This window comes from Prinia subflava, chromosome 5 (genome assembly GCF_021018805.1).
Source record: "Prinia subflava isolate CZ2003 ecotype Zambia chromosome 5, Cam_Psub_1.2, whole genome shotgun sequence".
Classification (NCBI taxonomy): domain Eukaryota; kingdom Metazoa; phylum Chordata; class Aves; order Passeriformes; family Cisticolidae; genus Prinia; species Prinia subflava.
In genome coordinates this window covers 41719989-41744136 of record NC_086251.1, presented here as the reverse complement: position 1 = coordinate 41744136, position 24148 = coordinate 41719989, and the positions used below count along the sequence as shown (strand labels likewise).

The 24148-nt window shown below is 46.7% G+C and overlaps 3 protein-coding genes across 6 annotated transcripts in view; 2 read left to right on the top strand and 1 right to left on the bottom strand.

Moving 5' to 3' along the window:
* Positions 1 to 789: 789 nt before the first annotated feature.
* Positions 790 to 10107, top strand: LOC134551436 (uncharacterized). The gene is made up of 13 exons (XM_063399065.1): positions 790 to 1748; positions 2078 to 2254; positions 2508 to 2613; positions 3113 to 3235; positions 3748 to 3985; positions 4983 to 5006; positions 5798 to 5920; positions 6462 to 6649; positions 7361 to 7560; positions 7844 to 7935; positions 8255 to 8309; positions 8981 to 9078; positions 9224 to 10107. The coding sequence occupies exons 1-13, from the start codon at positions 1567 to 1569 to the stop codon at positions 9436 to 9438; spliced, it is 1821 nt and encodes a 606-aa protein (XP_063255135.1). The 5' UTR covers positions 790 to 1566; the 3' UTR covers positions 9439 to 10107.
* Positions 10108 to 10258: 151 nt separating this feature from the next.
* On the bottom strand, positions 10259 to 19579 carry GSTZ1 (glutathione S-transferase zeta 1). Its single transcript, XM_063399066.1, has 9 exons — positions 19472 to 19579; positions 16217 to 16268; positions 15624 to 15691; positions 14739 to 14819; positions 14160 to 14285; positions 13561 to 13636; positions 12686 to 12738; positions 11387 to 11436; positions 10259 to 10646 (listed from the first exon to the last, which is right to left on the bottom strand). The coding sequence occupies exons 1-9, from the start codon at positions 19490 to 19492 to the stop codon at positions 10520 to 10522; spliced, it is 654 nt and encodes a 217-aa protein (XP_063255136.1). The 5' UTR covers positions 19493 to 19579; the 3' UTR covers positions 10259 to 10519.
* The window catches only part of POMT2 (protein O-mannosyltransferase 2), a 27944-nt gene continuing 23374 nt past the window's right edge, over positions 19579 to 24148 (top strand). For all 4 annotated transcript variants that reach the window (XR_010080572.1, XR_010080573.1, XM_063399064.1 and 1 more), the window contains exons 1-5: positions 19579 to 19778; positions 20399 to 20483; positions 21259 to 21363; positions 22582 to 22690; positions 23571 to 23679. Coding sequence is in view for 2 of the 4 variants with exons in the window: in XM_063399064.1 (XP_063255134.1) it covers positions 19579 to 19778; positions 20399 to 20483; positions 21259 to 21363; positions 22582 to 22690; positions 23571 to 23679 (608 nt within the window). In the remaining 2 variants the exon portion in view is untranslated. The remainder of the gene's footprint in view (positions 19779 to 20398; positions 20484 to 21258; positions 21364 to 22581; positions 22691 to 23570; positions 23680 to 24148) is intronic.

Genomic DNA, 24148 nt, shown 5'->3' with positions numbered 1-24148 from the left:
TTCATAGCTTCTCACAGCTGCTTTGCCCATCAGCTTTATCATACTGCAGAGGCTCTATTTAAATGTCCCAAAAGAAGCCCTTGCTGGTCTAAATGAGAAATAATGCCTCTAGCAGGAGTCATCTTTTCTCACCTATCTCATTTTAGGTTTGGCGGGACAAGTGCTGCAGAGGTTCAATTCTCTGTTCTGGTCTGACATTCCCTTGAAGCACTTTCATAAACTAATTGATGGGCAGGAGCAGTCATAAACCAAGCTGATCCAAAGGATAGATGATTTTGCCAAGTTAAAGATGTTTCATTATAAGACCACCAAAGAGAAACAGTGCTACAGCTACTTTATTATGATGCACTCATGATACATTCATGTGCTTGGCTCAGGCATACAGCCAAGAAGAAAACTAAGGAAAACAGTGGGGATGCAGGGAAGTGATGCAAAATTTCACATTAGTTCTCCCCCTCCACCCCCACTCTGACACTCCCTTTCCACCTTCTGTAACTTTTGTGGATGGGCTGCAGCAGAAACGCTCTGTTCATAAGGTGCTCCATGAAGGCCTTGCAGCAGGCTTTGTTGCCTCTGCCAGGGAAGAGGCTCTTCCCTGTTTCAGGTGAATAGAGAGAGTATTGTACTTTGGCTGCTGAAATCCTGTCACTGCTTTTAGCAGTGTTTGATTATCAACAGCAGTTTTAAGCTTAGCAGAGCTACTCATTGTTATACAGGTGGTATCAGTTACTCAGTGGAGCCTCTGTAGCAACACATACACACATGTAATTACTGTTCAAGGAGTATCTGCCCTTCAATATGAGCCCTGACTGCAGAGTAAGAGAAGCAAAGCAAGGTTCACACCTGCGTTTTCATGAAGGCTGATCAAGAAATGTGTACAGATACCATCACTTAGGAATCACCAAGCAAATTATCCCTGGAAAAGGTCATGTGGCTTGGGCTTTAGAAATGGTGAATGTCTGGAGCACAAGTTCTTTGAGGAGTGGCTGAGGGAGCAGGGGTTGTTTAGGCTGGAGAAAAGCAGGCTCAGGAGAGACCTTATCACTCTTTACTACTACCTGAAAGGAGGGGTAGCCTTGGCCTCTTCTCCCAGGCAGCCATTGACAGGACAAGAGGACAGTCTCAAGCTGTGCCAGGGCAAGTATAGGTTGGGCGTTAGAAGGAATTTCTTCACAGAAAGGGTGATTGATTATATTCTGGAATGCAGTGCACGGGGAGGTGGTGGAGTCACCATCCCTGGAGGTGTTTAAGGAAAGACTGGACCTGTAGTACCCATGTCCAGCTGACATGGAGTTTGGTCATTGGCTGTTCCCGATGATCTCAGAGGTCTTTTCCAACCTAATTCATTCATGATCCTATAGAGGCTACTTTGGTACGAAGACAAGGCTGGTCCCGGCTTCGGAAGGCCTGAGCAGCCGGCTCTACTCCCCCGACGTCCTCCCGGCTTGGCAGGGCTGCCTCCGGCCCCATCGCTAACGGGGATGGCCGCGCCCCGGCGCTCCCAGCACGGGCAGGGCGGGCCCCGCCGGGCCCCTCCGCAGCTGTGGGGCCGGGCCGGGCCGGGGGATGCCGGGGCCGCCCCCGCTGCCCCGCGGCGCTTTAATGCCGGCGCTGGCGGCCCCAGCCCCGCTCACTACCATGCTCCGCGCCCGCCGGGGCCGGCCGGGGGCCGCGGGCAGCGCCCGGCAGGGCGGCCTCGCCTTCTACGTGCTGTGGGCTCTGCGGGAGCCGCCGCGGCGCCTCGGCAGGTGCGGCCCGGCCCGGCGTCGCTCCGGGTCAGGGCTGGGCTCCACCGCGGCCCGGGCACCTGCACGCCATGCAGGTGGAAATGCCTTGGCCCTCTCTGGAAACGCCGCTGCCCGCGTGGCTGCGCTGCTCCAGCCCCCGGCGGCTCTCCCTTCCCAGTGGTTATTTCCTTCCCTGCGTCCTTGCATGGTTTCATCTTTAAATGACATAAGCCCTCTGCTTTCAACCTTCCCTGGCATAAACATATTTTCAGGCGTTTTCATATATTTTCCCACCTTTTATTGATTCCTCTCTTGATTACTGTCTCTGGTTTTTTTCTCTCCCCTTTCAGCCAGTCCAGCCAGATGGGTTTCCAGGCTTGGCTGCCGCTGCCGTTGCCAAAGCAGCTGGTGGTGTTCGGGCTGGGAGACTGGAGCTGCTACTCCCCGGACACGAGCATCGCAGTGGACGTGCTGGTGTCCCCAGGCGTGGCGCCACAGCGGCTCGGCACGCTGGAGCCCACCCGCAGGTTACAGCAGGAGCTGCTGGGGTGTCAGGAGGGGAAAAGCTTTCTGATCTCTGGTGCTGCCTGATTCTGATTATCCAAGAACTTCTCAGGCCTGCTGGTCCTCCACCATGATGTTTCTCTCTAGTGATGATTCCTTTTGGCTGCTTTTAGGATTGGATCTCTTTTGGCTTTGGGCTGTTATCTAATATGGGAACAGGAATTTTGTCCTGGTCAGTGTTACTTTTGAGCTGAAAAGCCATGGTCCCTTGTGCAGGTCTCTGGTGTGGGAAGGTGACTGGAGAACAGATATTTTCATGGCCTCGTTGAAAGAGATGGACAAAGGCAATCCTGTGAGGCTTGTCCTGACTGTCAACGGACAGGTAAAAAGAATTGACACTCCCATCTCTTCCTGCCCAGGGTTTCAAATGTTATCACTTCTGAGCCCCAGAACCTCCTCTCCCTGCTCGCCTTCTCCTTCTCTGCTACTGCAATGTAGAGCTGACAAACATGGATCTGTTAATGCATGTCTGTGCTGAGCCTGAAACCTCTGTGTTGCTCCAGGCCTATCCTCTAAACATAGTTTTGCCAGAACACCTTGTGTGTCACAGGAGACGGGCAGCAGACAACTGTCCACTTCCATCTCCACTCTCCTGGGTCTTTGGTACTTACATAGTTGTTTTACCTTGAGCTGAAGCAAATAGATTTAGCATCTTGCAGTGCCTGGCTTTCCTTTCCTTCTTTTGTTGGTGTGGGAGATAAAAGGCAGGTTATGCCATTGCAGGGGACCTGTCCCTTGCAAGACATTTTTTTGATCATCCTTTGTGTGGATGGAGGCCAGCACACTTAAGGTCTTTTATTCTGTCGCTGTTTCTGCTGCAGCTGCCCCAAGGTGTCTACAGCAGTACACCTGCCCATCCCTTCCTTGTACCAGAGACCTCCCAGTCCCCAGTTCTCCCAGCAGATGATGGGCCCTGTGGCCAGGACCTGGAGGATCCTACGGGGGTATGTATATTTTGGAGTCATCTTCTTGTTATTTCACCTTTTTCTTAGTATCTTCTCCCTCACCAGTAGCCATTCAGTCAATGTCTAGCTGAAACATTTCCTGCCATTTTTTCAGTGGAGATATGGCTAAGCAAGTTCTAGAGCCAAAGTTTCTCTTGTGCTGAAGGAAGATATATTCTCCATTGAAATGAGTTTTTAAAGGTTGAATGTAGTAGTCCTTGGTGGGATGATCAACCAGCCCGTTCATTCCTGGTACAGGTAGCCTTTCTGCCCTTCCATGTTCTAGCAGTTCCCAGCAGCCAGCAGTCTGAAAGCCCACAACAGCACACAGCAGCAGAAAGCTGCATTGCTCAGCATCTGTTTGGCAGCTGATACTGATGGCATGCTGGCCCTTAAAAATCAATGGGAAGATGAGTCTAAAAACAGTTACCACTCTGGCCCTGTAAGATGCAAGTTACAGTAGTCTCAAGTATCTTTCTTCAGGGGTGATTTGGCTGGGACTCATGTCACAGGTTGAGAGTCAAAGCCCAGAAGTGGCTGCCAGAGCATCCAGGCCTGTGAAGAAGGATGTCCAGCCACCACCGAGGACTGTGGTGGTACCCTGTGCCCTGAAGTCACCAGCTGGAAAGGTGGAATCCAGTGAGGCCTGGAGGAAGAGTCCTGACCAAGGACCACCAAGAGTCCACTCCAAAAAGCCCAGAAAAGTTTTATTTGAACCCACACCATCTGAGAGAGATCTCGATGAAGAAGGTAATTCTGGTAGCTTCCAACTTTATTTTACAGGTCTTGTCTGAATGATGTCAATGATGCTGGGCTGCACCTTCCCAGTCCATTTCTCTATGTACCTTTAAGGCATGATGGGCTTGTATATTTGGCTTTGAAATACTGAGAATGGTCTTTATTCCTGAATCAGCTGCTTGATGAGTTTTTGCCTGCTGGGAAAAGGCCAGAAATAGAACATGGGATATTCCTGGTGCCACCACTTTTTACCATGACATAATGCCTATCTTTTCATACAAGTAGAAGTATTTTATAAATTAAGGCAAATATTGTTAACCTTGTTTTACAAAAAAGTAAATTGGGGCACAAGAATGTTACCTGCTGTGATGTTCTGTAAGCCCTGCATTAGTCTGTTTGTACCCCTACTAACAGCATACCACTTGGTCCATAGAAGACATTGGTTATTATTACAGTATAGAGAATACAAAAAGGAATATATATGTAATTAGTATAATTGGACTGACTTTTGAGTAGTGAGAGGGTAACTGCCAAGGGATTTGGAAACAAAACCTTAGGCTTCTGGAGTGGGAATTCCTTGTCAGCTCCAGAGTGTGACCAAGTTCATTTGTAAAGGTTTGGCAATAACTTAATGGTCCCCATAAGAAATTACTTATTGGGATTTGGCTTACTTGTCATAAAGGCAAATATAGCTCCATCATAAAGGGTTTTTTTCTGCTGCAGGCAGTGTGAGAAGGGGGGAAACGAACTTCCATCAGAAGGGTAAAATGCAATGGTGACAGCATTTGGCGGTCAGAGGAAGTGTGCCCTGTTCTTACCTGTCTTCTGCATTTCTTCTGATGAGACAGTTCATGATTCTTGGTCTTGCACCTTGTTTGTTGCAATGAGGTAGATTTGTGCTGCAGGTTGGAGGAAGGCAGGTCAAAGGGCTCTTACACAGTGGAGCTGAGCATTTTCCATAGTATGTCTGCTGGCTGCTTTATGGGGCCATCTCTGTGTTCCCTTGCAGATATGGCGGTCAAGGAGTTGCAAGGTGAGGATTTGGTTCCTAGACCCAGGTTTGTCTTTTCAGTCACTCAGTGATGATACTGCTTCCCTTCAACATCAGAAGCCTCTCATGCTTCACCCTGTATTTCTCCAGTGATCAATAATTACAAGTAGGTTGTGTGTATATACTGTTCCTTTTCATGCAATTGCCATCAGCGCTTCCAGTACTGTCAGGCTCTCAAATATGTTTCTTTAGCCCCTCTGAATCTCAGGCACATCTCTGGGTACACAGCTCTTTAAGCAAAAAAGGTAAGATATGAAATAGACTTTGATTAAAAAGTAGTTTTTTAGCTTGCTCAGCCAGCTGCAGGTGCCTGGGAGGGGAAGGGAGGAGGAACAGAACAGTACAAGGAATACCTCTGGAAGCAGCTCCAAGCTTCTGATTGTTCTATCTTAGGCACTGACAAGCTGTCCCTGGGTAGCCCTCCCTCATAAGGAGTAGCACGGGGCAGGTAGCACAACTGGGATAACACTTCTAAAGATGGGGTAGTAAATGGGGGACATCCAAGCCTGTCTGAAGTGGCAGCCTTAATGCATCCTACATCCAGCTACTCCTTGCTCCTGAGGTCTTTCCAAGCACAGCAAGTATTCCCCCAAGCCAACTGAAAATATTGCTCAGAGAGGTATGCCTTTTTCCCCTGCAGAGGGAAGGGACCAGGGGCCCTTGCCTTAGCATTTCCCCCTCTGAGCATTCAGGTGGCTTGTTCTCTCCAGCAGGGAAGGGAGCTGAGGGTGTCTTGTCCGACTGCTCACAGGCCTGTGCTCTTCCCTCCTCAGGCAGCCCCAGCCCTCGGTGGTGCCACGCCATGTGCCTCAGTGACCTGGGGACAGCTGTTCTCATTGGTGGAGAAGGTGTCAATCAACAGTCCTGCAGGGATGCTCTCTGGAAGCTGGAAATTGGTGGGGACCTTAGGGTTGTTAAAATCAATGGGGACAGTGGGACTTGAGGATAGCTCTTGCAGATGACAGGGGATACCTGGGCATCTGTGCATATGGAGGGGACAGCAAAGGCATCACATCTGGCATGTCACCAGGCTGAGCTGACAGCATAGGGTGCCTTATGAGGATTTATATATATATGGGATTGTACTTGAGAGCCCTCTAGGAGCCAAGGTACAAGTTCTGGAAAGAGTGGAATTTTAAGGGGTAAAAGCAACAGTGCAGTTTACAGTCTATGTGTGGTGGCTGGTGGGGAACTGTCAGACACAATTCCAGTGCCTTGTGTCTTTCTGCACCTCATGGGTCTCTTTCACCTTGCTATTCCCTATCATTCCTTACAGAAACAATTCTGTATGAGTTCCCTCTAGCCCAGAATCAAAGCAGAGGAGGAAAGAAAGGGAGCAAGGTTTTGAGTAAAGATTTTATGGCATATTCTTTAAATCTAGAGAAATCAAGAGCCTTTTTGAACTCCCACACCATGTATCTGCTGTTGTTCCCACAGACAGTGATTTATGGCTTCCAGTGGGTTTCCAGCTACAAAATGCCATGCCATCGTGCTTGCATGGTCACACAGCTACCTACGACCCTGACACCAAGCGTATCTACGTCTTTGGGGGCATAAGGGAGGACAAAGACTACAGCAGCATCTACATTCTGGACACAGTCACCTGGAAATGGCTCCTTGTGGCTGTGAGTACTGCATCTCTTCCAAGACAAAAGTGCAGGAGGGGTGGCAGGTTCTGCCTAGATGTGGCAGTCCATGTGCCCATGTCCAGTAGTCTTGGTGTCACTGTTGCTGCAGATTGTCCGAGATGCATAGTTGGGTTTGACAGGTATTAGGAGGCTGTGTTAAAAAGCCACATGCTGAATGGAAACCAGGAGCTGTGCCTACAATGAATGAGGCAGTGTGAAAAAGTGGTTGCTGCAGAGGGCTGTGCCTGACCAAGCTCAAGGGTGGGACGCAGTGAAGAGAAATGGCCTCTCATTTTATATGGTGCCATTGAGAGCAGCAGTAGATGCTGAGGTGAAGAGCCGGTCTTCTCAAATGAGGAACTGCCCTGAGCACAGCAGAATTCTGAGCCCTTGTCAGCATGGGACTGTCTCTTTCCTGGTAAAGCACAAAATGGCTTTTATAGAGTAAGCCTGGATGAGATCTTTCTGTTCCATGACATCTTCTGAGGAAGGTGTGGGAGGCTGACTTCCTTTTCTTATCAGAACATTCTGGTGGTGTAGAGCATGCAGAGAATGTACTGTCTGCCTGTACAGCAAAGATCTGGCTGGGGAGCCAATAAAGTGAAAATGGAGACTTGTCAAACTCACTGCATGACGTGAGCACCCTCCCTATGGGTCATACAGCAATAATACACTTCTTGTAACAAATATATATTGAACTTCCTCTAGGCTAAAGGGAGGATACCAGTGCTCACCTACCACAGTGCAACTATCTACCACAAGGAGCTCTTTGTTTTTGGAGGAACTTTCCCCAGAAAGACATCGCTGGCAGTTGCACCCTGCAGCAATGTGCTCTATGTCTTCAATCCAGAGCATGAAATTTGGTATCAGCCCATTTCAGAAGGGGAGAAGCCTCTGCCTAGGCTTGGGTGAGAGTGCTCTAGTTCCAGCTACTCAAAATAGTGCAGGAAACCTCTGCTTACCTTCCCTTCTGCACCTAAATATTAGGTGATTGTTCTCCACCAAGTCCTCCTTAAGATAGGACTGTGTTTAGAGCAATGGGATTCTCAGTACTTCCTGTTGTGAATCCTGATGGGATTCTTTCACAGGTGTAGACTGAAGCTATGGCAGCCCAGTATAAGAGGCCAAGGCTAAAATGAAAGTTTTGAGTTTGCTGAAGATGTTTTATTAATTTGCTTGCTCTCTGCCCAGGCATTCAGCTACTCTATTGAAAAACAAGCTGCTGATTTTTGGTGGTCGGACGACTTCTCTCTACCTCAGTGACATGCACATTCTGGATCTGGGTAAGAAAGTCTCTGCCATCTGGCTCCCTTGGGAAGGTGTGTTCCAAAGACAGGGACTTGGGAGTGAGGTGTGCTCAATGGGAAAATAGCAATAACATTATACAAACTCCTGACTAGGCAATGGAGATGAAAAATTATGTGTTAAAAAACCACCCTTTCTGGGGCAATAAGGCAGGGGATGAAGAAAAACCAAAGGCTTTTTTGGAAGAAGTTGGGTAATAGAGAAGGTAGATTGTGATGTGGCAGAGCATCTAAGTTTTTGTCTAGTTATGAGGCTGACGTTTTTGGACATTTCACCTGCCTTTTCTCTGTCTGTCAGGTTTCATGGAGTACACACCAGTCCCCCTCCTGGCAGGACAGCCTTCTGCACGTTGGTAAGATTCTATTGCAGACCCAGGAGCTATCTTCTGTCATTTCTCTTTGAAGCCGGGTTTAAACAGTGCTTGTGATCAGACCCAGCTGCAAATCTCTGTCCCACTAGTCAAAATAGAATGGCTCTTCTCTCTGCTGTGGGGCCAGGAATTCCTGTGCTGTCCTTGTTGGTGCCTGTATGGTGTTGGGGCATATTCCTTAGTCTTCTTGGAAATATGTCTGTCAGGCATGGGTAGTTTTCTGCCATGTGCTAGTAAACTGTATAGCTTGCTGTTTGGTCTTCACAGTGCCTGGAGAGGTACTGTGCCACAGAGGAAGAAACTCCTGTACCAGGACTATGCTGTTCCTAAAGGGACAGAACTGCTCACTAAACAATGACCTACATCAATGCAGGGCCCAGCTAACCTGTTACTTCACCCCACAGTGCAAAGCATAGGAGTTTTGACAGCTCCTTCTGAGATAATGAGTTGCTCTTGAAGTCTGCCCTGCAGAGGCAAACATCTCTTTTAGGGTTATTCTGCAAGTCAGAGCAGAGAGAAGCAGAAGTCCACTTTATTTCTGCAGCTTAAGCACCCAGCCTCCTGATCAAGTCTGCCCATCCCTGCCCATCGCTGAGTGAGACCATCCCAACAGGTTTTGTTGTAGTCACCTTTTGACTTTGCTTTGGTCACAGTTTTCATGCAGCTCTGGCTGTGTCAGACCAGAAGGTTCTGATCAGTGGAGGCTGCAACACCAGAGGAGCCTTGAACGATGCCTTTGTCTTCCACCTAGGTGAGTGACTCTCCTGCCCTGTTTTGATAGCTGAAGGTGACTCTGGGGCTGCAGTGGTGTTTCTGAACACCTACTCTAGTCCATTTGTCTCATCCCTTGTACAAAGAATGGGCTTGTCAGTATTGATATCCCCTTTCCACTTCAGATACTCTTTCATGGAGCACAGTGATCCACCACGACCTCTGCTCTGTTCCCCGAGCTGGCCACACATTGCTTGACCTGACTCCTGCCCACTTGATGGACATGGACAAGGAGAACAAAGAGGAGCAAAACCTGCACACAGTGTTGATCTTTGGGGGCTCCAACTGTGCTGGAACCTTCTATAACAGCACAGTCAAGATCCAGCTGGACCTAAGATAATGCATGATTCTCAGAATGAGCCTGAGCAGCAAAGCTCTTCACCAGCCTAAATACAGATATGGATGGCAATAAATGAGTCCAAGCAACATGGCAGTCCAGGTATCTGTATACAGATGCATGGCACCTTGGTACAAGAGATTGTAGGTTTGTAGTCTGAAGGCCATGGGTATGTTGTTCTCCTAGGGTACCTGATATACAACATCTGGGCTCAGGTGCCAAAACACTCAGTGGGATTTGAGCTGAGCCTGCACAAGAACAGACACAAGGTTATGGGTTCCCTTCTTGTGCTACAGGTTTTTAGCTGGAATTCCCAGGGTGCTTTCAGCTTTGAAGGTGACTATTTGGAAAGTCCTCACACTAAAAGTACAGGCATGATTCTGGTTTGGAGGGGATCTGGGGTGGGATTCTCTTGGGCAACAGTCTGCAGCTGAAGGCTAGGAAAATACCTAAAGCAGTATCTGAGGATGGGAAGAGAACATAATTACAATCACCTAGCTTTGCTGTAGGCAGATCTTTTATAAATTTCATGCAACTGCTCTTGTTATTGTAAGAGTGGCTGACTTGGCTCTTTCAAGACCCCAACAAGGGTTAAGCTATCTTCCAGCAGAGACTAGATCTCATTGCTTATATCCATGGAACAGATGACTGTGCTGTAGCTCTGAGGCAGCTCCAAGGACAAGCATACTGTGTTCACTGCTTCCCTGATGCTCTTTCTGTGGATGGCAGAAAGATGTAGCCCCCGTGGGAAATACAGAATTGGCTCAATGCCTCACAGTTGTTTGTGGCCACATTCCCCAACCCAAAGCCATACAGAGGGAACTTCTGATCATTATGGATACTTCTGCTTTAATCTGCTTCATGGGGATAGACTGCATAGAAAAACCTAGTAGCTGCAGGTGCTCCAGCACAGGCATAGCTCCTGTAACTCCTCCACAGTATTTGCAGGTCCTCTGTCCTGTCCACCCAGACGAAAGGGAAACAATAGTATTAGGGACTCCTACTGGCACTGAAGTCTTACTCAAACTGTAGGTGTTGTCTTCTTCATCACACCAGCTTTCTAGATTTAATGAGTAGAAAGGCTTCAAGCTCGCAGCTCTGCAGGAGTATCTGGCTGCCGGGAAGGGTGGCTTGTTTTGAAGGCCTCTAGCGCCAAGAGAGCTTTATTTATTCTGGCTATTGTGGGATATGGACTCATGTCCACTTTGAATCTGTGAAAGGAAAAGAATTATGAGTTGGAGAGCCAGTGCAGCAGTGAGCAGAAGTACAGAGCAGTGTGACAGGCCTGCCTAGTATGGGAGAATCTCACAGGCATTTACACTAACAGAAAAGGTTCATCCTTGTAGGTTTAAAAACAAATGCTAGAGGGATTAATCAGTGCTTAGAGAGGTCGTAAAGTCTCCTGTCTCTAGAGATACTCAAAACCCAACTGGATGCAATCCAGTCCCATTTCCTCTACCAGGAAAATTGGAATGGATGACCTCCAGAATTCCCTTCCAACCCCAGTGATTCTGTGATTGTGTGATGTTCACCAGATTTTTATTTAATGTGCAGCACAAGGTAAGAAGACACTGCTTTTCCTGGGAATCATGCAGCCACTACTTGTATGGGTTTAAGGCTTTAAACAAATAGTGTCTGATTAATCTTTTCCTTCTGTGTGCAGTGTAAGAATAGAACAAACAGGGACAGAGATCATGGAGTGTGGGCAACTTCAGCTTTTCTAAGGTCATAGATCAGGTTTTCCCAGGGGCCTCTATGAGGACATCACAACTCTTTACTTCCAAAAGACACAGTATTTACGAAATAGGAAAATTTGTGGAGAGAAAAAACGTAAGTGGATAGGGCAGACAGGAGGGATACTTTCTAACAGGCACAAGGAGCAGAAGGTAAGCTCTGACAGCCCAGCGTAAGTAGGTGCATTGAAGAATATCTCAGGCTTAGCCTTAATTACCTTTCAGCATTGGCAACTTGAGGCACTAAACACAGATCAGCCATGGAAACCTGCAAATATAGCAGAGAAAAGGGGTTAGAGTAACGCAGAGCCTGTCCCCTCACACTTCCCAGTGGTGGCAGGCTTTGAGACCAGGACAGAAATTATTTTATCAGCCAGTACAGAGAGTTGTCATGATGATCTAATTCTTTAATTTAGCATTAATAACGCAGTAATAGTAAGAAAAAGAACTTCATTGCAGTCACTAGTAGAAGCCATCAGCTTTTAGGGAGCTTTATGTTTACCAGCTGATCATTATGACCTCAAGGACATTGCTTTTATGGCAACTGCCTCTGAGCAAACAAGTCTGCTGGCAAGCTGCAGATGGAGGTGATGGAGGGAGAGGAGTGTTTGCATGACTGGGAAAAGTAAATTTTGCTTGTTTGCACTGCAGGAGTATCAAGCAGGTCCTGCCAATATCAAGACTTGGTATGTGATAGGGCCTCTACACAGGCCCAGAGACTTGCAATTGAACAGAAGACTCAAGGACAGTGCTGCTGGCTGCCCATCTGCACAGAGGCAGCTGGCCCCACCCTGCTCCCCAGCTCACAAAGCCCTGGGCAACTCTCAGAGCACGTTACTCTCCAACATTAGATCTTGTAAGAAGCCTTTGCCTACCAAGGGCTCCATAAGGCTGCTACTAGACAATCTTCCGCATCAGAGGATAATGCAGGACGCCTTCCTTTTTTTCTAAGGCATTTATAGGAAAAGTCTTTTGCCTGGCAGCAGAACTAATATATGGAAAAGGCCTGAGCTGCCTCTAGTTTGGTAAGGGTAAGAACAGCTTTTATGTGAGATCTGTGAAACCTGTCCATATTAAAACTGGATGATCAGAGCAGAAAAATACAAGGTGGTTAAAGGTTCCATAGAACAGAACTAAGAACTGAGCTCATGTTCCTTGAACCAAGCATTGCCCCTATGACAGGACATGGTGAAGTCTAAATCCCATAAAGATAAAATGATATCTTTTTCCACATCCTCTAGTACCAGCCAGATCCTAGATACAGCTGCAGAATCTGGCCATCAGCAGGTAATAGGCAGGGACAAATAAACATCTCCATAACGTTCTGCCAGTCAATAACGCCCTAAAGTAGGATCCATGCAGCTGCTTTTTTATTATGGTGAAGGCACCGCATGTAATTCTAGGCACTGGATGAGGTTGTGCTCTTGTCTCCTCAACTGATTTTCTTTCCTATTTTAGGAGAAGATACTGGGATTTTCAGTTCTGTGATAGCACACAGGGCTGTCTCAGATACTTACTTCATCCCCCACACAGTAGCATCCAGCAGTGTGCTGCAGAATCTGCTCCAGTGCTGTCAAGAGAGGTGGTACACTGGAGTGAGACATTGGAAAGTCAATTCAAAGGGACACCAAACACTTTCTAGGCTGGGAATTCTGTACAAGGGCATCTTAACCCTGAGCAGAGTATGAAAAAGGAGCATTTGGGGACAGAAACTAGAAGGAACAGAAATCTTATTATAGTTATGAGAGTCTTTAGGGTCCCTCAGCTTTTTTGGACCGAGGGTGATTTCAGCTGCTTCAGACAATTCACTTGAAATACTATGAGGATAATGTAGAAATACTTGACTGGGGAGGGGAAAAATGCAAAGGTTCAGTCAGTTTGTCTGTCTGAAGTGAAGATGGGCCTGTCATTGCAGCACATAGGGGAAAGGGTTTTGAGGGAACCAAAAGCACTTTATTTCTCTCAAAGAGGCAAAGAAATACTCTGCTACTTGCTAGACTCTGTGGGAGTTTGTTGTTAGATGTCCGATTACAAAAGCACATCTATCTATCTATCTACCTGTATATATATGTAAAACATTAGAAGTGCTGTGAGCCCTTGAGCTTCAGAATGAATCAACTGCTCCAGTGTGCAGGATGGCACCAGGCTTTCCCTCTTCATGTGCAGCAGTGGAAGTGTTCTGTGCACATCTTTCCTCTAAGATCCTGGGGAGCTACCAGTCCTGGACAAGAGACTCTAGGCAGGAAGAGCACTGTCTCTGCCAGCAAGGCAGGACCCCAGCACAGCAGCCTAGGAATATGTGGCTTTACTTGAAAAGGCAAGCAGAAAGCCAGCAGTGCAGCAATTTTGTAAGGTCAGACAAAATACTGATAATTTTGGATGTGAGATGTACCTTGAAAGCCAGATGTGATACATTTCTGAGCCCATTCCATTTTTTTCTCCCCCATTTGGTTCAGGACACTCAGGTTCTGTGAAGGCAAAGCAATCTCTAGGTTAGATGACTACTGCTGGCTGTATCTTACCCACTGGGTCACCCAGTGGAGGAGAGGGGAGATGAGGAGTTGCCAAGGCTGAAGCTCTGGCCTGAGTTCAGTTGGTTGGGTCAGCCCTGACCTCACCTGCACCAAATCATGCCCCCTGTGGTATCTTCCTCTTGGCACTACCCTTCTGTAACAGTTATCAGGGTATCCCTTTGCCTCTTCCCTTTGGGCTGCTCAATTCTCTTCTTCCTAAAACGTCCTAGACTCAGCAGTAAAACCATATGGATTCAGCTCTTTCTGGAAAGAACCCTGGGATGCTATAGGATTTGCTGTGTTGGAAATACTGTATTGTTGCCATTGGCAGATCAGGCAGAGGTTAACAGATTTTATCTGCTAGCACACCAATCAGAAGTTCTGCCACCCAGCTGGTAACAATTTAAGGAGACTGAGAATTTCGGAGACAGAAATCATTTCTGATTTTCTCATTTGCATGGATCTGACAAGGCAGTACCTGGAGTGGTTGAATGCCAGAGGCAATGTGATCAGCAATCATTCTGACTTGGGCTCTCTTCTTTGGATCTTGGGGCAGAAGCCTGGGGTTAGGATGTGTCTCTTCTAGGTAATTAATTATAGCTAGCTGTAATGAACAAAGAGATAATGGGAGGTTATTTGAGAGCCAAGGAAAACTTCACACCTGGGAAAGGGGAGTTGATCCAAGAGAATACAACAGCTTTTGAAGGCAGTTTGTTACCAATCGAAGGAACAGAATAACCCTTCTGACATCTGCCTGTGATCTTGTTGTCACTGCAGTAATTTCAGGTAAACTATGAAACAACCACTGAAATCGGACTACAAACTGCTTAGTGAAAGGTGGAGTTATGAACCAAAGCAGAATTGCACTTAAATCCTTGACAGCAGCTTCCCATCAGGGACTACGTGCTATTTTTGTTCCCAAGTGGGATCATAAATGCCATCACTTGTCCAATGTATAGGTGAGAGCTCTGGGTAAAAAGATGAGACAAAGCCATCCCATCCAGATTGGGCAGCAGGCTGGAGTGAAAGGTTAACAGGGGTGTGGCTGATAACTCACTGACTGAGAAAGGGTGATGCCATCAATTTTCAAGGCTGGGACTTGCTGCATTGGATTCAGTGCCTTGAATTCAGCAGAAAACTGTGGAAACAAACCTGTGATTACTCTACAGCAATGAGAAATTCTTCATCCTTGTTTTCTTCTCCCAGAAGCCAAATTTTTTTTTCCTACCTCTGTTTTCTCTCTATCTTAATACTAATCTTTGCAGTAAATTATGCTGTACCAAGCTCTCACTGGGGCTCAGGGATCACTGCATCCAGGGCCAGACTGCCTATCTCTGATAAACCACCACTGCAATGCCCAGAACGGATGGTACTGCGTCAGTGCCACCATTACTGTCCCTCTTGTCCAACTCTGCCTTAGCCCACACCAGCCCACTGAGTGGTACTACGAGATGCACAACTCCCTCCTGTGGACACCCAAGTAAGGTCTCAGTGAAGATCTCTTTTGGCAACCCATCTCTTCCTTTTGCAGGCCCTTTGCAGCCCCCTGCAATATCATTTAGCATCTTTTGGACACCCCCTATCCCCACCTTCATGCATTATCTGCTGCTAATTGAAATTGAGTCTGTTTGAAGTGTGGGGCAGCTTCTCTGAGGTCTGTGCTCCTGATGTATTCCGTTGTATCATGGTAAGCAAAAGATCTTCAGCCTTATGGATTTAGTCACAAATGTCTGAGACAGGAAAAAGCCTCTACTCTCCTGCAGTCATATTCTCCTCCTGTCTCACATGCCAGGGAATACTGGCTGAAAGCAACTATTAATTACAGAGAAGCGGTGAGGAATTCAGTAACTTTTCCTGTGATCTTTCTAGTGCTAATCCCAAGTCTCCTAATGATCCCCAAGTTCAGTACCCCTGGAGAGAACAGTGGTATTTTTATCCTTACCTGCTGTCCTCCATCCTTAATGAGGTTCACTGGGACCAGGTCATAGGAAATTCCTTTCAAAGCCAGTGCTAGGGAGAGAAGAATGTGCAGCTTCAGACAGCTACACTGGGACCAGTTTCATTGGTAATGGGCTCAGGGAAATGTTAGCATCTACATCTGGAGTCCACTGAGAAGACAGTGCTCTGGCAAATGAAGGACGAAGTACTAAAGATCAGTCCTGGCAAAAACACTGCATTTTTCAAAATAAGCTTTGCAACTGTTTACAGCACAGCCCTTCCTGTTTTGGCTTATAGAGGGCAGGGGACGATGTACTCACCTGTAAAACCTTTCTGTCTCAGTACAAGTAGGGACTATTCCCAGCCCTGCTTAGCTCTCAAGACCTAGGCAGGCCAGAGTCTGAGGCAGTATCATGAAGCCCTCTTATCTGTTCGCCTCTATTCCACCTGCCCCTCCTGCCCCATGGGTAGATGTCTCACTGTTCCAAGCTCATTTCTGCTGACTCTTCTGTTAATAAGTGATTGATTAATTAGATTAGTGAAGGCAAGGATACTGCAATATTGAGACAAAAAAAAGATACCAACTCTGAATCTTACCGATTCGCACTCTCCAAGAACAGGAACTTCGGAAATAGCTGTAAAGTATTGGCTGAGAAGAGAAAGAGAAAAGGGTTACATGCTGGGAGCACCAGAGTATGCAAAGTAAGGAGAAGAATGCATGAGCAGAAGGCATTTCAGGAACTCTAAGACAGGGGAGAGCAATGTTCAGAGGAGAGAGGGCTCCTTTCTGAAAGTAACGGTTCCTGATTTGAGCATACAAATAGCATTGCTATCTGTCACAAGAGCTTTCTCGCTATCCAGTTGTACCTGATATTTCCAGCAATGCACACCTGACCTTGAAATGATTCCCTATAAATCTTCCTTCTTCGTCCCTATCCAATACTGCTAACTTCTACTCCATCTTAGATTTCCGAAACAATTTCTCTACTGATTGTGCCAAGCACCTGCACAGAGTATTTGCATGGCATGAAATAGTTTTTCCAGCCATGCAGGGAAAAGCCAGGTCTCTTTCCAACCAAGAGCTTCTGCTGTTTGAGATTAAAGCCAGACGACAGACAATTCATCTCTACCTGAACTACAGCACTAAGGCAACCTTCCCAGATGCTTCCACCCTGTCCAAAATCTCACCTTTTCAGATGCCATGATAAGTGTGTGTAGTCGTCTCCACGAAATAAAAACATCCTCTGTGTTTTCCCTTTTAACTAACTGGAATGGGGGAAGGCTTTTTTCCTACAACCAATGAGGAAAGGACTATGCCCTCCAGTCTGTGCCCAGGACACAAAAACCAGCCAGTCAGATTCAATCCTGCGTCACTGCAGTCACCCTCTCTCAGCCCTGATATCCGAAACGTTAACCAGGTTTAAGCTTGGAAGCACGTTTGGGAACCATCCTTATTTCCACAGCTTTTCATCCAGAAACAAATCAGACATCTAGAGAGCCCCTCAAGCTGTCACGAGTTGCCAATGCAGAAATCTAACCCTGGAGAACAAAAAAAAAACCCAAACCAACCAAAAAAAAACCCCAAAAAAACCCAAAAAACCCCCAACCAACCAAAAAAAACCCCAAAAAACCCCAACCAACCAACCACAACAAAAAAAAAACCCCAAAAAACCAACCAACCAACCAACCAACAAAAAAACAAACAAACAAACACCCCAAAACCAAAAAAACCACAAAAACCCACAAACCACACAAAACCACCACCAAAAAACAAGCAAACAAACAAACAAAAAACCCCACCAAAAAAACCCCAAAGCTGCTTGCAGAATTTCTGTTTCACTAGGGAGATTCCTTAGTGTGCTCCTGTAGCCCCCCTCCTACCAGTACTGGCCAGTGCAGGGGATTTTCTACATTGCAGATATGGGAGAAGCTGCTACTCTGCTCTCAAACCAACTTTGTGTAAAATAAAAGATTGCTTTTTTTTGTGTGTGTCACAGTCTCTTCTTTCCACACAAGAAATTGGCACCCATGTATGTCTCTAAATAAACCTGTTAACATGTCTCTCCTTCCTTACATAGATCCCATGGAATGCCATGGATCTCTCTGTGTCTCTACCCTTCCAAAATGCATTAAAAGTTTTCCAGAGACTGGTAGCAAGACAAAAGAAAGCATGGATATGCTCAATTATAGTCTGTCACTAGAAAACCAGAGACACCGATGATCTCTGTCCTCCAGCGCTCTTTGTAAACTTCATGCTTCTCTTACAGATTAGATTGGCTTAAACAACTACAAATGAGGTATCTTTGACTAAATTACTCAGATTTATAAGTGAGGAGGAAAATGATGGTGGTACTGGTAACACTTTAGTGGACAAAGTAGTTACTGATTTTCTTAAATTCTCTTTTTCTGGGATTAGGGCATTAGAAATATCAGCTATGTTCATTTTTCGTACGTCTAGCCTGCTGAGTTGCAGGGAAAGAAACAGAAACTATGGCTTCAAAGAGAAACATAGAGCATTCATGGGATATTAATTTTGCCTGCTTTTCCTGAGGACCTTGCTAATGTTTTTTTTTCTCAGAAATTCATGTCCTTTACCACATTTGTTTTGGATTCTGGCCTCTCAGCCAGCAGACACATTTCTCCTCATCCTCTCTGCAGTTCTTTTTTTGTTTTGCAGCCTATGCTATCATTTGGAATAAACTGTGCTAAGATAATTGCCTTGCTCTATAATTTCAAGGCCCTGGAGGATTTCACTGAAAAGAAGATGGAAACCAACCCATCATTCTGCTGGGAACTGTCTCCAGAGGCTGGGGCACGGAGTGATCTCTTGAGTTTATGCTGTTTTGCTCCTAGCAGCAGGGCAGATCACAGGCAAAAATAATCAGCTAAGTAAAGACTAGAGACAGCAGAAATGTTTTGTCCTCAGTGGACAGATCCCCGAGTGACAGTGTCTTCCTCAGAGGAAATGCTGAGCATGTTCCAGGGAAGTCTCAGGAAAGAATTTCCTGCATTTACAACCCTGTGGGACAAAATCCCCAAAACCTGCAGTTTAATTGGTTGGAGCTGGGATGATAGCAGGAGGACAGGATTTGCTTAATGTCTACTGAGAGTTCTGGTTTGGTTCTGTTCTCATTTCTGGCAATCACTGAGGAAAGGCCTGGGCTTAAACACCAGTCCAGAGTAAAAATTTGGGAAACGCACTTCCTTGTTGTGAAAGACAGCACATCCCAAACTTTGTGTGTTGAGCTCTTAGGTTTCCTGTTGCCTTCAGTACGGTCTGCTCTGGATACCACCTCTTTCCAGGCGATGCAGGGGATGCACTTGGAAAGGCCAAACCTCTCACCTTTCCTGAGACCCATCAAGCCCAGCAGCCCGCACACATACACTGCTCCTTGGGGGCTGGCGCAGGGGACACCAGGGTGCCCGAAAGGCACTGCTTCTACTCTGCTGGGATCAAATGTAAAGCAGAAAGCGCACATCTGCTCCAAAACTCTCAGCATCTCTTCAGCAGGACTTGGTGTGAATAGTGCACCCGAATAAAATATGGTAAGCAAGCACCACCGCTAAAAGCATTAGCACATTAAAGCATTTTATTTAGCGAGGGGTTAAATTCCTTGCTTTCCACTGCGACAGAGACACGGGGCAGCGGGGGCGCGGTCCTCCCGGGAACCGCCATCCCGGCCTTCCCGGGCTGCCGGGCACCAGAAGCTACAGCCGGCGACCGAGAGAGGCCCCGCACGCCTTAGGCGGAGAGCCGCCGCCCCAAGCCCCGCTCCCTCCGGCTCTGGCGCCGCCATCGCCCCCCGTTCCCCTGGCGCCCGGCGGGGAGAGCGCGGAGGCAGCGCCGTGTACCTTGGCGGCGGCAGCGCTCATCGCCGTCCCGGCCTCCGCTCAGGGCTCCGCCGGCATCCCCGGGACTGCATTTCCCGGCGTGCCCCGCGCCGCGCCCCGTGCCCAGCATGCGCCGCGCCCGGCGCGGTGCAGCGCGCGGCCGGTGCCCGCGGATGCCGCCGCGGCAGCGGGAGCCCCGCCGGGGGCCGGGCGGGCCGGCGCGTCCCGCCGCCCCGCCCGCCGCCACCCGCCCGGCCGCGCTGGCCCTCGTCACCCTCCTCAGCTTCGCCTCCCGCTTCCACCGCCTGCGGGAGCCGCCGCATGTATGGTACGGGCCGGGGCGCGGCGTGCGCCCGTCCGTCCGGGCGCTGCCCGGGCCCCGGGTACGGGTGGGTGTGTGTCCGCCTCCTCCGCCCGCAGCGGCCGGGACCGCGCCCTGGCTCCCGGCCCCCGCCCCGGCCCTGCCCGGCGTGGGAGGAATCCCTGCTTGTCCCGGGCAGCTGCAGGGACGGGATGTGGCAGTGAGGACCACAGAGAAGCGCTGAGCTCTCAGGCCAGCCCGGCCTGGCCCGGCGCCCTCCCCGCTGCTCTCGGGACGTGCTGCAGGGACGCGTCCAGGGAAGGCGGCCTTGGGGATTTATGTGCAGCAGGCCGACTTTTTAACCTCGCTACGGTCAATTTGGAGTCAAAAGGGCAAACCAGAGGCTTTGAAGTGATAATATAAAACTCTTTTAAAAAAAGAGACCTTTCCTACAATGGCTACGATGCTCGCCGTGATTTCCCACTGAGTATAATGCATTGTCTCATAATGGAATGTATGACAGTAACCCTTTAGACTATAAAAAGCACAAGTAAAAAGACCATCCTGGATTTTTTTTTTTTTACTCTCTTTGGCATTGTAGTAGATTGGTTATTGTGGTTTGTCTTTTGTTTCTGTGTTTTTTCCAGTTGGGATGAAACTCATTTTGGGAAGATGGGAAGTTACTACATTAATCGGACCTTCTTCTTTGATGTCCATCCCCCTTTGGGGAAGGTAAACTGCTTTTCTGTCACATGTTTCACAAGCCACAGGAGTGGGCTAAGAAAAGTCTGCCTCTGCCTTCTGGCCAAAGGATGTGGTGAACAACAAAGTCCTTCCTAGCTATTGTTGACATCATAGTAATTTGCAGTCTGTGTCCAGAGCCTCAACTTGCAATTTTTTGTCTTCACAAAAAATGCTTCAAATATAAGAAAACCAAACAGTACTGCATGTTGGGTTTTTGAAAGGTTTGACATGAAAAAATCACTGTGACACTTGGAGGGTGTATGTAATAGAAGCCTGCATTTTAAAGAAAGCAAACTGTTCCTGATAACTTGTGAGCAGATGAGGTGCTTGCCACAAATGACTCTGAGAACACTGATTTCTGTAAATGAACTTGTTTTAGCAATTGTATATTGTGGATGAAGGTGCATCCTCGTACCTCATCAAGGTTATCTGCCTTTCAGAATGAGTCTCCTGAAACTAAAGGGATAGGGAGCTATGAGGGACTCTACAGAGTTCTCTCTGCTCAATTCCACACCTAGTATTTTTATTGAGCTTACAGTCATCCTTATAGTCTGTTGCAAAAATAATTCTGATTTTGCCTTTAGACAAAGGGCAGTATGTATGCATATGATTTCTGTGAATAAACTCTTCTTTGGATGACGTGTCTGAATTATTTGTCCTCTGGATCAATGTGGCTTCTATAAAAATCCTACCTGCTACTAGCTTGGATACTTCTTCTTCCAGTGTGATATTCCTGACCAGCTTTTTTGCCTTTCCTCTTTAGATGCTGATTGGACTTGCTGGCTACCTTAGTGGATATGATGGTACATTTCCTTTCCAGAAGCCAGGGGATCGATATGAGCAGCACAACTACATAGGCATGAGAGGGGTAAGGCTCTGCAGGCCAGTGTCAAGCTGGTTAGCTTTGCTGTGCCTTTCAATACAGAGTGTTACATCTGAAGAACAGCTCTCCTTGATCAGGTCAGAGGTCTGTTCAGCCTTGTGCCGTGTCTTTAAGCTCCTTTGAAAAGTGTCAGTGGTTCTATTGTGAATAAGTCTTAATGTGTGTCTCTGAGAGGCCAGGTAAGAAATTAAGGTGAAAATTGAGGCCAGCTCTTCCAGCTCATTAGTGAGACCACACTACTGCATGGGATAGATACCTTGCCTGTTCTGCAACAAACATTGCTGAGTTTGAGCTTCTCTCACTCCGTTGTGAGTTTGAGCTTCTCTCACTCTGTTGCTTGGCTGATCTGGGTAGCCAAGGATATCAGAAAGCCAGGATCATCCACTGTCACCTGCAGTTTGCCACCCCCAGTGACACTGAGCTGAGAATGCTGGTGGAGCCTGGGCCAGCAGGGCAGAATTCAGAATTCTATTCAATCTGAAACCCTGGCTGTACTGCTATTTAGAAAGACCAAGAGCTATGTAACTGACAGCAGATAAGTCAAAAGGAGAAACGGTGGCCAATTACTACTACCTAGAAAGAAAACTGAAAACTGGGAAGGCACGTTTTCTTAGTTTAGTTTCCAGAAGTTCATGGTTTTAGACTTCCCCTGAGCCAAAGGTGGGAGAGGTGCTAGAAACAGACATTAAAGATAACAGATTTTACTGTGGTCTTGCTTTCTTTTGTTTTGATTTTTCCTTTCTCCTCCACCTATCCTTGGTCTCATTTGTATGAGAGAGGGGAATCTGGTCTGCTAAAGATATAGGTGCAGGTGTATTTTGTTCTTAGCTTTCATAAGCTAGTATCTTGTTAAAAAAGGCTGAGTGTAGTGGATGTGTACTGCACCTACTTGACACATCCTTTTATGAATACCTGGTGTAGTCTCGCAAGAGAGTGACTGGCTGTTGTTACTGACACTTCTGCAGAACAGAGCAAGCCTCTGTCCTCTGAGCCGTGTCTTTGTTCAGTTGGCTTTTGTCTGATGTTCTTTGTGACTCAGTTCAGCTGCTGCAACACCTGCTGTTGTTGGAAGGGAAGGGAAGGGAAGGAGAAAGGAAGGAGAAAGGAAGGAGAAAGGAAAGGAAAGGAGAAAGGGAAAGGGAGGTATGAGCTCTTGTCTACCATGGGTGGGGTTATAATTTCTCCCGTGATCTTTTCCTGCAGTTTTGTGCATTTCTTGGCTCCTGCCTGGTTCCCTTTGCCTACCTCACAGTGTTGGAACTGTCAAAGTCACTGCCTGCAGCCTTACTCACGGCTTTCATCCTTATCTTTGGTAGGTGTTCCTGCAACAGCAAAATTGAGTATATTAATTGTTCAGGTAATTTAATTTCTGGATTGCCATGTGTTACCTAACCAGGGGATATTTGGGTTAATGAGAGACTTTCTCAAAAGCAAAGTAATTCCACTTTTTTTAATATATATATGTATGAGGCTTTTTAATTTGTGGTCCCCTTAAGAACTTTACAGTCTTGTTTAGTTCATAGGTACTTCTGTTATTTATATAACCACAGGATTGGATTAGATTACACCTTAATTTAAAAAAAAATTAAGGTGGATGGACAGGAATGATTTTACCCACTAGTGAGGCATTGTTGTTTCCCATATGAATTACAGAGATGTTTAGCAGCCCCTGCATTACTTTAGAAGAGACCACAATAAGAAATTAATAAAGTTCCTTGTTGAATTGAGCGAATTGGAGAAACTGACCTTGCAAATGGAGTTACGAAAATGGGGGTTTTGTGAGGACACACAGGTATCGAGAAATGGAGACTTAAAATATCAAAGCCATATTCATTTTTTATAGGTACCATCTGAAATATGATTTCTCCTCTGGCACCATGGTGGTGCCTTAGGTAGATCATTACTGGCTGTAATCCTCTCCATCTGAATGTTACCAGCACTTTCCAAATGGTGTTTCACAGATACTGCTGTACTGCCTTTTGTTTTTGTAATTGTTTTTATTTTTGTTTTGTTGTTTGCTTTTTTTTTCCTTTGTTATCCAGGTAGAAGATGAAATGTTGTCATCTCCTTCTGTTTCTAAAATTTCCTGCCTTATTCTTTTCTTTACTGCACTGAGGAAACTGAATTCCCACAATCTTAGATTCACTTTGGAACTGCAAGTCTTTTTGACATTGCTGTGTGTCTCTTTGCAGATACAGGCTGTATTACGTTGTCCCAATATATTCTGCTGGATCCCATTCTAATGTTCTTTCTCATGGGAGCTGTTCTGAGTATGGTGAAATGTAACAGCTGTGCAGACAGGTAAGATAAGGGTGATAGTTTTGTTAAATATGGGTATTTAACTTTCACACAGTTAAAGTAATGTCTGCCATTGGTGATGTGTGAATGGCGAGATGAGATTATTTTAGGAAATTTGAAGGTGAAAATGACTGTTGGTAGCAGAGAGAAATTTTTACTCTGAGGGGTTGTGTAGTTAGGGAGAAAGTACTGTGACTGGAATACACCAACTTACCTGTGACTGTAAGCATCTGTAAAAATCCTGCTGTCTGAGGTAAATAGTGTAATTTGTTTGGTGTAGAGAAATGGCTACAAAAACTTGGAGGGATATAGCCAGGGTGATTCTGGATACAGTAGTCAAGTTGCTAAGGATATTTCCTATAGACCCATCCAGAGAGGGTGGAGGTTTATAGGTATTGGTATGTGTCAAAAGGCTTCTTTGTGGCTGGGCTGCACAGAGTAGTTTCCTTGAAATGCACCCCGAATTCAAAGA